The 12,871-nt window shown below is 39.4% G+C and overlaps 1 protein-coding gene across 1 annotated transcript in view; it reads left to right on the top strand.

Annotated features, from left to right (window-relative positions):
* Positions 1 to 5,012: 5,012 nt before the first annotated feature.
* The window catches only part of wnt10a (wingless-type MMTV integration site family, member 10a), a 29,540-nt gene continuing 21,681 nt past the window's right edge, over positions 5,013 to 12,871 (top strand). Inside the window, exons 1-2 of the mRNA XM_037788879.1 lie at positions 5,013 to 5,501; positions 7,386 to 7,651. Coding sequence (XP_037644807.1) covers positions 5,440 to 5,501; positions 7,386 to 7,651 — 328 coding nt within the window. The 5' untranslated portion in view covers positions 5,013 to 5,439. The remainder of the gene's footprint in view (positions 5,502 to 7,385; positions 7,652 to 12,871) is intronic.

Below are 12,871 nucleotides of genomic sequence, written 5' to 3'. Positions count from 1 at the left end.
GTGACATGAGCTTCAAATTTTACAACTGGATTTGTCTGACGCAAACATAAAGATAAAATCCTGTATTTCCATGTTTGACATTTCAGTAGTAAATCACTGGGGTTCTGTGATACTGCCACACTAAAAGTTAACAGTCTGATTGCACAAGAGCAGAAACTATATATTCATAAATACCTTATGACCTAATGTGTTTACATGGCACTCGTCACCAGACTGTGAAAGCTTAGCTCGGCCGTGTCTCTCCCTGCAGGACAATAAAGTTTCAATTGAACCAGACAGTGCAACTCCACAAAAATACAGGCCGCTGTTGGGAAATCTCTGTGTTTTCGTTCATTATTGAATTAAATGTTCATATTTCATGTAGCAGAGCGAGTGAGATTGAGCAGCGCGAGATAAAAAATATTAAATGTTTTCGAGGGCTGCAGGAACATCATGTTAAAACAAAAACTGTTCAGGCTCAAAACAGGGAACTATGGAGTGAACCTGGCATGAGCTTTCGACAAAAATAAAGTCTTTATGTCTCTAGACACGGGAGTCAAGTTGAACTGGGACCAGCACTGAAATGTTTCCCATATCATTTTTAATGAATGTAACTGAGCACACACTCCGGTGAAGAATGGGAAACAATTAAAGGTGTGTGTGTGTGTGAGAGAGAGAGAGAGGGAGAAGGAGACACACACTCACAATAAGAGGCAGGGAGAGAATAAGACGACAGACCCGACTCCTTGGCAGAGGACTCCGGTCCAGATGTGGAGGTTGTGTGTATTATGTGTCTGCATGTGCGCGAGTGCGTGTGCACAATATCCTTTTCATTATGAATAATGTGTAATAGGTCCACAGCATGAATATGTAACGTGTGTGTAATAAAGTGCTGTTGCCTGCTGGGACCTGCACTTGTCATTCAAGTTTTTAAAAAAATTAGGCCCCCAAAGTCATCGTCCCCGACACATTTAGAGAGTATTAATGTTCAAATAAAAACAGGCGGAGCTTATTAGTTCCTAATGAGATTTGCCAAAGCTATAATAACTCAATTTTGAGGTCAGCAACAACCAATCATGAGCACAAACTCCGACTTTGACTTGTGGATCGCATCGAAGTGGAAGCTCATATCCGCAAGGAAAATAAAAAAAAAAGATAAACAATTAGTCATGATGAACATTTTTAAAACATTTTCATAAGTATTTTGACTTGCTGTTTCCTAATTTTGACTTACTGTTTTATATTCTTTTTTAATGGCTCAAGATGTTGACTTAATTACTACGTCAAAATTTGGACTTAGTTGACTTACTAAGTCAAAACTAGATGAAAAGTTAGATGATAAATATATTCAAAAATTCACGATACGACAATAAAAGTGCTAGTTTTTGACTTATTGTCTCATATGTTTTAGATATTAAAACCACAGTGGCAGCTGTGGAGCAAACGTTACTGTACATAGACCTGCTTTAAACGATATATGAAACATCACTTAAAGAGAGCCTATAAGTGACAATTACGGTATAAAAGTCATAAAGTCAGCACACAGACTCAGTAATGTCAGTTACAAAACAATGCCTAGCTAAGGTTTTTAGCATAAGCTTACATTAGCCATGAAAAGGCTACTGGTCATACCAGACCAAGTAAGGCTGTAGCAGCAAAACCAGTCAGCATATTGACCTGAGCAAAGGTGCATTTTACTGCTTATGGATTCACCTTTCCATTTTTAGGAGGAGTAATGTGTCATTTCTTCTTTCAAATGTTACTTAGTGCTTTAAGTAAAGTATTTGACATATTATTTCATAATTTTTACTTTGTAATTACATTTTATATCTCATAGATTTGACAATTTTTACCATTTTTATATTTATATGACTACATATTTTTTATATATATTCATATTCATATATAATAATGTCTTTTTCTGGCAGTAATGGGCTTCCATAGAGAAAATAATCACCCTCAACACCTTTTCATGATTTGGTTTATTGAGCTGCCTCACTGGGTCACAATAGCGTCACAACAGAGATCCCCTCTGCCGCTGTTTTTGATTCTCCAAGTGGAAACAGGGGAGTAATGTATGAGTCAAGTTTATAAGCAACGGTGATTCAGAAAGTCATTTTATCATCAGTCATGATGAGAGAAAGAGAGACAGAGCGATCGGGATGACAGCATGCAACACATCCTGCTGCAGAACTGAACTCAAAGACACAAAAACCACTAAGTCGACTAACAAGCCTGCTTTCTTTACAGGCCTTGAAATAATTAAGCACAAAGTTTTGCCGTCCCTGCCAATTCTTCCAGCTCAGGGTGCTGTGATGAATCCCTCTGGGAGAAAATTTGATGTGGGATTGTGTCCCTGATCTTCTAAATTTGTGCACGGCAACTTAATTGCGTCTGAATGCTAAACTCGTGTAGCGTTTTACTGCTCTGGTGACTCCATGCTGGCAGAATGCTTCCTTCCCTCCACTGGTGGGGGGAAAACCTTTTTATTTGTGGTTTTCTGAATCTTTATTCTAAGCTACTCATAAAGCTCTGAGATGAGTGATATCATGTGGTCTTCATCAACAAGGGAGCTTTTTGTTTTACTTTATAGTCATTTAAATTGAAAGATTAAAGGCTGTGACACACAAGGCAAGGTTAGAGAGGAATGGCAACTTCAGCCGACGACTTTAACAAGCAGTCATTTTCTAACGATACGTTTTCTACAAGAGGGTTCTCCTCACACTGACATATTTCAAACTTTGCAAACCCACCGTTCAATACACATATTGATTTTAATAAAAGCGTTATTAACTCCACCAATTTTCCACAACAAAATCAGTTTAATTGTTTGCACCACTCAGCATGTGAAAACAGTCATCTGATAAATAAACCACCCTGATGATGTAAGTGTAAGATCTTGACCCATATAGGGACTAAAAGTCAGGATATTTCAGCCTCTACTGCTCAATAGTGACATTTTTTTTTATATTTCTCTTTAGAGTCCATCAACTTTATGGAAGTGAAACACAAAATGAATCAAATGTTCCCTTTAATTCAAGGCACAAGAGAGAGGAAATAAGCCCGAGGCTGACGATAATTGTGGTCAAGTACTAAAGTAAACAGTGACATGAAGAATTAAAGTTTAAAGTATATAATTCAATTTCCACAGTTGTCTTTTTGTCATAATAAAAAGTTTGCCTTTGTGTTTGCATCTGTATACACACACAATAGCTAAAAATCAGGGTTTAATTTGAGGATAAAACAGCTGCAATCTTATCATCGTTCAACGTCATTGTGCATTCATCATGAATCATCTTTTTTATTTAAAAAAGTCAGTCATCCCTGCAGTATGGACTTCCTCTGATGATGTAAACAGAGGTTAACAGGAAGGGAGGGTGTCATGAAAATATGCTGTTGGAGCTTGGTTCATTTAGGAACTAAAACTCAGGATTTTTCAGCCTCTACTACTCAATCTTGACCTTTCTTTTTTTTTTTTTTTTTTTTTTAATAGAGTTAAGAGTCCAACAACTTTATGGAAGTGAAACACAAAATAAATTAAATGTTCCCCTTTAATTCAAGGCACAAGAGAGAGAGGAAATGAGCCCCAGGCTGAGGATAATTGTGGTCAAGTACTAAAGTAAAGAGTGAAATGAAGAATTAAAGAATATAATTCAATTTCCCCAGTTGCATTTTTGTCATTGCACAGATACAAACACACACAGTAGCTGAAAATCATGGTTTGTTTTGAGGATAAAACAGCTGCAATCTAATCATCTTTCATCTTCATAAATCACCATTTTTTTTTATTAAAAAAAAAGTCAGTCTTCCCTGCAGTATGGGCTTCCTCTTACAACTCACAATCATTATTCTCCTCCTCCTCCTCTTCAGAATCAGAATCAGAATCAGAATCGTGTTTATTGCCAGGTGTAAGAGGTATAAACTAGGAATTTGCTTTGGTTTTGTTGGTGCAAGTTAAACAGTATAATAACAAAAGAATAGATAAAAACGTTAGAATAAAATAAGAATAAAACAAATTTGAAATTCTACCAATACACAAAATAAGCTATAAACAAAAATAAACATGATATAAACAGATAGTGCTGTTGTGAAAACAATCAGGTACCAGAGGGAGAGAGAGGGAGAGAGAGAGGGATACATAACCATCTTCATCTTTTCAACCAAAAATTCCAATCCTCTATTTTTTGTAGTCTTCACTTTTGAAATGTGTGTAGTCCACCTCCTCATCCTCAGCATCCAGTGAATCTAAATGTTCCTCCTCACAGAGAGGGTGCATGCTAAGTGTTTTCTGCTTTCCTTATCTAAAAGGATCTCTATCCTGCTCTACCATACTCAAGTAAAGAGTGAAATGAAGAATTAAAGAATATAATTCAATTTCCCCAGTTGCCTTTTTGTCATTGCACAGATACAAACACACACAGTAGCTGAAAAAATCATGGTTTGTCTTGAGGATAAAACAGTTGCAATCTAATCATCTTCCATCTTCATCAATAAAAGTACTAAAGTAAAGAGTGAAATGAAGAATTAAAGTATAAAGTATATAATTAAATTTCCCCAGTTGCCTTTTTGTCATTACAAAAAGTGTGCCTTTGTACACAGATGCAAAAACATACAGTAACTTTGATTTGAGGATAAAACAGCTGCAATCTAATTATCTTTCATCTTCATCATGTAATCATCATGAATCACCTTTTTTATTTATTAAAAAAGTCAGTCTTCTCTGCAGTATGGACTTCCTCTTACAACTCAAAATCATCATCATTCTCCTCCTCCTCCTCCTCTTCATCTTTTTAACCAAAAATTTCCAATCCACTTTTTTTTTGTAGTCTTCACTTTTGCAATGTGTCCACCTCCTCATCCTCAGCATCCAGTGCGTATAAATGTTCCTCCTCACAGAGAGGTTGCAGGCTAAGTGTTTTCTGCTTTTCCTTATCTAAGAGGATCTCTATCCTGCTCTTAACGAGCCACTTGACCTCCCTCGGCGCTCCTCTGACGCAAAAAAAAAGTGGGCTGGCGAAGCGCTAAGTGGAGTTTAGAGGAGCGCACCGAACACATCACTAGTGGAGCAGACTTCATTTAGAGCGCCTATATCTCGGTTCAGCTCGTCTCTCTCTCTCGGATGTTATATACCAATGCAAATACCATCAGCAGGAGATAACCGGGATGTGTACGGATGTGTATGAGACAGACTTTTTTCCTCAAACTTGTAGCAACCTCCTCCATTCAGTGAGTTGAGAGGTGGATGAAACTTTTTTTTTTTTTGTGAATGAGTATCCCACCACCGCTGGCTGGCACATCTGGACGCGTCGTCGGAGAGCTGTCAAGTCCAGTTTCCAACCGGACCTGACCTGACCCCCTTTTCCTCTTCTGATTCGTCAACTTTAAAGGAGGAATACTGGACTTTAAACTCTTCTCTTTCTTTATTTTTACAACTTTTCTTTCATAATTACAAGGCACAAAATGGAACACTTGGTCCTCAGAATAGCATGCGTCTTGGTGGTTATCTGTCTCTTGGATAAAAGGTGAGTTGAATGAATTTACAGTTAAAAAAAAAGAATTAAAAAAAAAAAAGTTAGTGTTGGTTTAATACACTGAAAGAGCATCTCTGTTGTTGTTGTTGTGTTTTTTTATAAAAATGTGTTCAACAACTTTATGTTATTTTCCTCATAGCCTAAATGATTATATTATATTAGATGTTTAGCATGCCTCTTGGTGATTATCTGTCTCTTGGATAAAAGGTGAGTTGAATGAATTCACAGTAAAAAAAAAAAAGAAAAAAAAAAAAAAAAAAAAGTTAGTGTTGGTTTAATACACTGAAAGAGCATCTCTGTGTTTTTTTTTTTTTTTGTTTGTTTTTTTATAAAAATGTGTTCAACAACTTTATGTTATTTTCGTCATAGCCTAAATTATTAGATTAGATTAGATGTTTCAGAGAATTAAATAATAATCAAATTTCACAACATTAAAGTTTTCTGCATGCAAGCAAAAGTGAATCACAGTCACATTATTCTGGCTGACGTGCTTATAGAGATGACATATCAAAACATGAATTAAATAATGAAACATCAGCTTTTTTTTTTACAAGGTTCCGGTCTATTGACAATTGCATGCTTCCCATGCACCCCTCATTACCCAACAATGATTCCAATAAATAAAAAGTTGCCAGTTTGGAATGACAGTTGTTGGAACAGGTCTACTCTCAAAGCAGGGAACAACAGGTAGCAACAAAAACTGGAATTACAGAGTCACACATGAAATGCCACCTAAAAATAGGGCACCACTACATGCAAATTTTAATTATAGACCAAAGCTGCTGGTTGTTTTTTCATTCAGAAACTTCTTTGTTAAAGAGGCAAAAGGAACTTGCAGTTTCACATGTTGAAGAAACTATGGGAAGAAATAGTATGCAAAGTTTCTGCAGCTGTGCCTCCTGTGCGTGTTACTATACACTCCTCCCTACACCTGGGTATATGTGTGTGCATGCTTGAGCATGTGTGCATACAGATGTGCATGTGTGCCCACAGCCATACATAAACTCTGACTTGTGTGTGTCAGTCGTACCATGTGTTTTACTTGTAATGATAATGAAAAGAGAAAAAAAAAAGCCGGACACCTTTGAGCTCTGGAGCCTTCATCAGCGCAGCCTGTGTTTTCCTTGTTACTGCTGTTACTGTTTCTCTGTGAAGTAGAAATGAGCTTTGACCGCTGTCGGCTCAATTACTGTTGTTCACATGATTGATCTGCAACAGAGGCAGCAGGCGGTTGAGTACAGAGACACACCTTGCAGCCAAAAAGTCAGTGAATTTACATGCTGACTGATTTCCTGAGGTGATTTTACATGTTCAAGTTGTTTTTCCCCCCGCTGTGTATCTGAAACTGTTACCAGAACTATTGGGTTCATGCCAACAGAGTGGATGCTGTTCCTTTCATTACCCACTTCAACTCACCTGCTGTACCACAATTATCTTGCACAGCATCAAAGTGAAGGTCAGGATACAAAACCTGAATTTAGCCTAATTTAACACAAATTGCAAGTAAGCTATTGCAAGTTTCTGCACATGCATTTAAACCACAAATCATAGTCAACAGCTCTCTTTTTATATTGTTGACAACTTTGCATGATCATAAATTGAATCATGTGAGATCCGATGTGCGAGCACTTTTCTCATTGAAACCACCAGCATGTGGAGATGGTTTTACAGGAGTCAGGGTGTCTCTTTGGTACTGTGGGAACTGAACTCTTGCTGTAACACCCAAGGAACATCAATAGAAATCATAATTGTCCTGAGCAGACTTTAGTGAGCAACAACAGATTTATGACTTGTGCGTTTGTGTCGTCAATAACCTGACCTGTGTGCTCCATGCAGTTTGTCTCGTCAATAACCTGACCTGTGTGCTCCATGCAGGGTAGACTCCAACGAAATCTTGGGCCTGAAGCTCCCCAACATCGACCCGATCCTGAATGCCAACACGGTGTGTCTCACGCTGCCAGGTTTGACACGGCGCCAGCTGGAGGTGTGTATGCGCAACCCAGACGTGACAGCTTCAGCAATTCAGGGAATCCAGATTGCCATCCACGAGTGCCAGCACCAGTTCAGAGGACACCGCTGGAACTGCTCCAGCCTGGAGACGAGGAACAAAATACCCTACGACAGCATAGTCTTTAAAAGAGGTCAGTTCTACGGTCACAATATACAATGTACTATAGAAGTGTGGAATTTCATTTTAATTCACATCTGCTTTTCTTGGAAACACTTTGCATCTCTTCAATTAAAAGTCGCAGCAATGTAGAATTTAAATACAAAATGAAAAATCCCTTGCAAGATACCTTTAGAGCAATGAGGTGAAAGATCCCCACAGGGTACCTGCTGAAAACAAAACAATGAAGTACAGACATGCAGTTCTAAAGTTTTGGCCTTCAAACAAGCTGTGGTTTCATCCTCAAACACACTTTGATAGAATACCTTGAAAGATTAGTTGCGGTGTAATAATGTTCTCCAAACACCGTCAAAAGATTAGTGATCATATTCCGTCATAGATGCAGTTATTGAATGTTATCTCACAGGTATGAAGTCTCCCAGATGGTCAGGTTATCTCTAGAGACTAGCAGACATGGTATCTACTTTCTAACCCTCGCCGTATCTCCTCAGTTGCCCCGTACAAAAGAGCGGGTAACTTCAAAAGCAGTTAGTCACCTCAAGATCACCAAACCTCATGCAGATCAGTTTTCTGTGACGGTTTGTGGAGCTTTGCAAGTAAGCCACAAAGGATGAAAGAGGATCTTTAGTGTTGGGAAGGCCTTCAGATGGACTCATCAGCGGTTATTGACTGGAAAAGGCATCAGTTTCTCACCTGGATGGATGAACAGCGCACAATGTGGTTGATTGAGGAAGAAGATAGTGCTCAAAACTGAATTATTAATAGATCCCAATCTTTAGAAATGACTTGTCAGATACGGCTCTAAAATGTTGTTGATGTAGGACCCTGATCATGTTGGGATGAAGTGCGTCATTCTTGCATTTCATATTAATGTATTGCATCATAGTGCATTGGCTTTGGTACAATAACATCTATCTGTTAAATTAATTTTTTAGTTTTTATTTTATAAAAAAAAATGTGCAAAGTGTAAAAAAGTATATAACCCAGGATTGAAGTATCATTTTAGACCTTGTCACTGAATTGTTGATGGAATTCCCCGTCGTCATAAAAAGAAAGACAAACTGATTAAATGTGTCAGATCATCCCTGGAGGGGTACTGCTATAATTTATGTTCTCCTTAATCTGTGTGCAGTATATCACGAAACTCTAGTTTTGAAACCCTCGCTGAGGACTTTATACCCCGCCACCTCTGTGGATCTTAAAAGAAAACCTATTAGTAACTTCAGTATATGCTTACACACACCTCTGGACTTACTTTCACTTCTCACTGACTCATTGGATGCCTGTTTGCCATTATTAGTAGAGGCAGTTGCTGGTTGTCTGGCATCCCTGGTTTGCCTCGGGTGCAGAAACTCCAAACCACTGACATAAACAACCTCTTTAAATCGGATGATTCATCTGTAACATGTTGATACGTTCACAGAAGCTCCACAGAAGCTAAAAAATGGATACAAGTTGGCGTGCTGCAGCCGCTGTTGCGTGCAGCTCCTGCAGAGGGGCAGTGCTTACATCGAGACAGGGTTACAGACAGGGATTAGGTGGAATTGTGGAGATTAACACATGTATTCAGTGTAACTGCATAGAAAAACAAATGAAAGGCTTATGTATAATACAATAACAAGTTTATCTATGTTTACACAAAACCTAGTAAAACGAGATACAAATTAAATGCTTTTTGGGAACTTCGCCTGTTCAAATATTCTTGCAGAGCTTTCTTCCGATATTCTACAAAGTTTTGGAGTTGCGTATCAGGTGCTCTCTATCTCAATGTTTGTTTTGGTGTCTAATTTTACTACATCACATGCTGCTCGGATCCTCTCTGGCTCTGCCACGTATCTCTCTGCTGATGGTTTCTGATAACTTTTATGGGCCCATGTTCATTCCCGTTTAGCTTGCATCAAAAACTAGGCTAAAGAGGACGCCAGGCAAGACATGGATAGACAGAAATAGGAGAATCTCCCTCTCCTTCTCTGTCACTGTGTCTGCGTCCTCCCTCGCCGGGCTGCTCCTAATGCTTTTACTTCCCTTGCCAGTGCAAGTGCTTGTGAATTTGCTCTCAGCACTTTCCCAACTCTCGGCGGCAAAAGCATAAACCTGTTTAGTCGGTTTCTGTAACACAAAGTGACAGTTTCCTTTGAATCTTTAATTCATTTTGTCACTTCCTCTGCCATCAGTTCAGCCGGGCGTGTCGCTGCCGGTAAATTATTTGTTAGATTGATTTGTTCCCAGTCTTCCGGGGGAGCCCGGCGCAGAGCAGGGCAAGAGCTAAAACAGGCTTTCTATGTATGAGGATGTGCCTAAGTGCCATCCCGTTCACTTCCCCCACCTTAAGTGAGTCAAGGTGTGAGGGTGGAGGAGGGAGGGGCAGATTGAGAGTTATGAGTTTGTTTATTTGCTGATATAAAACCGAATTAGTAATTGCTCTTAATTTGATGTTAAGATTTGATGGAACATTAAAGCTGCTATAACAAATATTCTTTTATGATAACAACGGATCAAATGACTACTTGTATGTTGTTAAATGGATCACTCACAGTGACGAATCCACAGAGAATTATCACCCAACTCTGCAGATCCCGTTTATAGAGCTCTATAGAGTCTTTAATCTCATTGTTTGGTTTTATGGCCAAACAGCTTCAGTGTTTTGGTTCAGTCTCACCGTTCTCATGTTTCCAGATGTAGCATGAAGCTGTATTCAGCAAATAAAGCTCTGATAAATCCGCTGTGTGCTACTTCCCCGGCACACAAGACAGAGCAGACAAAGTTATCGACTAGCTTGTGAACATATGTGGAGCATATAGCTACTAAAGAGCCAGATATTTCCCTCAAGAGCTGGTGGAGACCAAAAACAGAGCTAAAAGGAGAGTGAATATCCAGCCCAGTCACACAGCAGCTTGTGAAATAGTCACGAAATTTTATTGATTCGTGTGCATAGACAAATTTTTTTTTAGAGATGGTAAGCATGAAATAATTTTGCACGTAACCCACATAATTCGGAACTGGGAAGTATAGGGAGGAGGTCGGGGTGGATTGGTGGGTCAAGATACATAGGACTTTCACCAAAGAGACCGGTGTACCATGTGAAACCACAAGCAAAAGTTGATTTATTTGCCACGTAACTTCCGTACTCAATGTTATTTTAACCCAAAGCACAATCTTTTTGTAACGGTAACCAAGTAGGTTTTGTCCTGTAACTTCCGTACTTAAGTTACGGCACTTCCAGTGTTGTTTTAACCCAAACCAAGATCTTTTCCTAAACCTACTTAAGTAGTTTTGTTGCCTAAGCCTAACCAAATCGATCTTTTCCTACGCTTAACTAAATAGTTTTATTTTGAAAAGACTGGAGCGGAAATTGACACGTGCATCACGTGTTGTTGAAAGTCGTGCTGAGTGTCACGAAAAAAAAGGGAAAATCGAGTCTATGCAAACGAATCAAATAGATTCAATTTCGTGACTATTTCATAAACTGCTTTGAGACTGTGTTGGAATATCGGACTTTCATTAATCTAATATGACTCCATGTGAATGCTAATGTTGCTCCATTTCTGCTAGATGTGTTAACAAGCAACTTTTTGCTAACACGGTCGAAAAGTGATAATATGCCCATGTTGTATTTACAGCCTGTTTCCAATTGTGGCCCAAAAAAGTGATGCAGGTTTAAGGGCAGGTTGCGTGCAGAGAGAAACACTTTGGGTAATGTCGCCAGCTTGTTGAAATGAGGACTATCAACTTCCTTGCAAACTGAAAATCAACCTGCATCTGGTCGGCTCACTGCTTTTTTCAAAGTCCAAGTTGTTAAGCAGGGCTTCAAACTAAAACAGTCCTGCGTTAAAACAGTCCTGTGTTAAAACCGCGCATGGGGCTGCCTTGGCGGGGGGCTTGTTTAAGACCTGTTTAGGGTTAATACGGCGCCTTGCTGGATTACATTGTTTTGCAGCAAAAGTTGAGCCTTTCCAGCTATTTCATGGACGACGCTGCGTTGTTTTGCCAGAGCCCCCTGTGGTGACCGACTGGCTCCATTCTAATGAGGGCGGTGGTTTTCACTGTGTTTGTTTCACACTGTGACAATAGTGTCACTTGGTTTATGCTGAATTTCTCGTTTTCTCGTAATTGCGCTGCCTCCGACTCTTTATGTGGCCAGTGTCGAGTACAGGCTACAAAAGTCCAGCATGACAACAAACGTGTCAAACTTTACATCATACCTCACAAAAACAAAATAATATGAAGTTTACTTAAATACACAAATAAGAACGTAACATCAAACAGTGCTAAAAGGGGCTGTTCCAGTTAATAGCCTTTTATTTGACTCCAACAAGCAGCCGGAATCATTTCCCCTTCAAGCAGAGCGCTATAAACTCCTGAGTGGCTTCTTTTCATGTTTTCTTTACAAGTTTCCATTATAATCTTCAGTGTTTTCTACACCAGTAAGTGACTGCCAGTGGGGCTGCTTTTATAGAACCTGCTCACAGGCAGTAAGCTGAGATCCAACAACAAACACGTGTAGAGGCTACGAGTGCAAGCGCTGTTGTCGCACTTCATCCTTCAATATTCACGGATTCCACAATTGGACATGGGGTTTTTTTTTGGTCACAGAAATATATCACCACGGACAGAGTGAATGTGTACTGTATGTGTGTTTATATTGCCAGTGCGTGAGTGTAAGGAGAAGAGCACTGTAACATTAGTCTGCTGAATTACAGATCAGTTGTGGTATGAGTTGAACTCATTACATGTGCCGCGTGCAAGTTAGACTTGCTGTCGAGGAGAAAGGGATGTGTTTAGCTGTAAAGACTAAAGCAGTCGCACGTCGTATAGAGAGGTTACATGCACACGGCCATTTAACCGCCTCCTCTGCTTGCAGTCGTCCGTCTGAGGCAATTGGAAGTGATTACAAGGCAAAAGTCGCGGTGTGGCATGATCGGCCTCTCTAACCTAAACACATGCACGTACAGTAACACAGTTTGGTTCTGAACTTTCATTGCAAGATATGAAATGACAAAAAAGATAAAAGGATCAGCAATCTGATGCCACACAGCCGGAGAAGTAGGTCAGTGACCCCAGAATAGCAAAGGTAATGGGTGCCGACTGGATGGAAGATCTCTTGAAAGTGCATCAGGGACACTTGTGGAGGAAAGCGTGGAGAAAGCTGGATATCGCACCATTCTACTCACTTACACAGATAGTACGTGTAAGTAGACAGTAGTGAGTTGCACAGCCACATAAGGAGACACAG

Source organism: Sebastes umbrosus, chromosome 13 (genome assembly GCF_015220745.1).
Source record: "Sebastes umbrosus isolate fSebUmb1 chromosome 13, fSebUmb1.pri, whole genome shotgun sequence".
Taxonomy (NCBI): Eukaryota; Metazoa; Chordata; class Actinopteri; order Perciformes; family Sebastidae; genus Sebastes; species Sebastes umbrosus.
The sequence above is the reverse complement of the archived record's forward strand: the minus strand, read 5'-3'. Positions and strand labels throughout refer to the sequence as shown.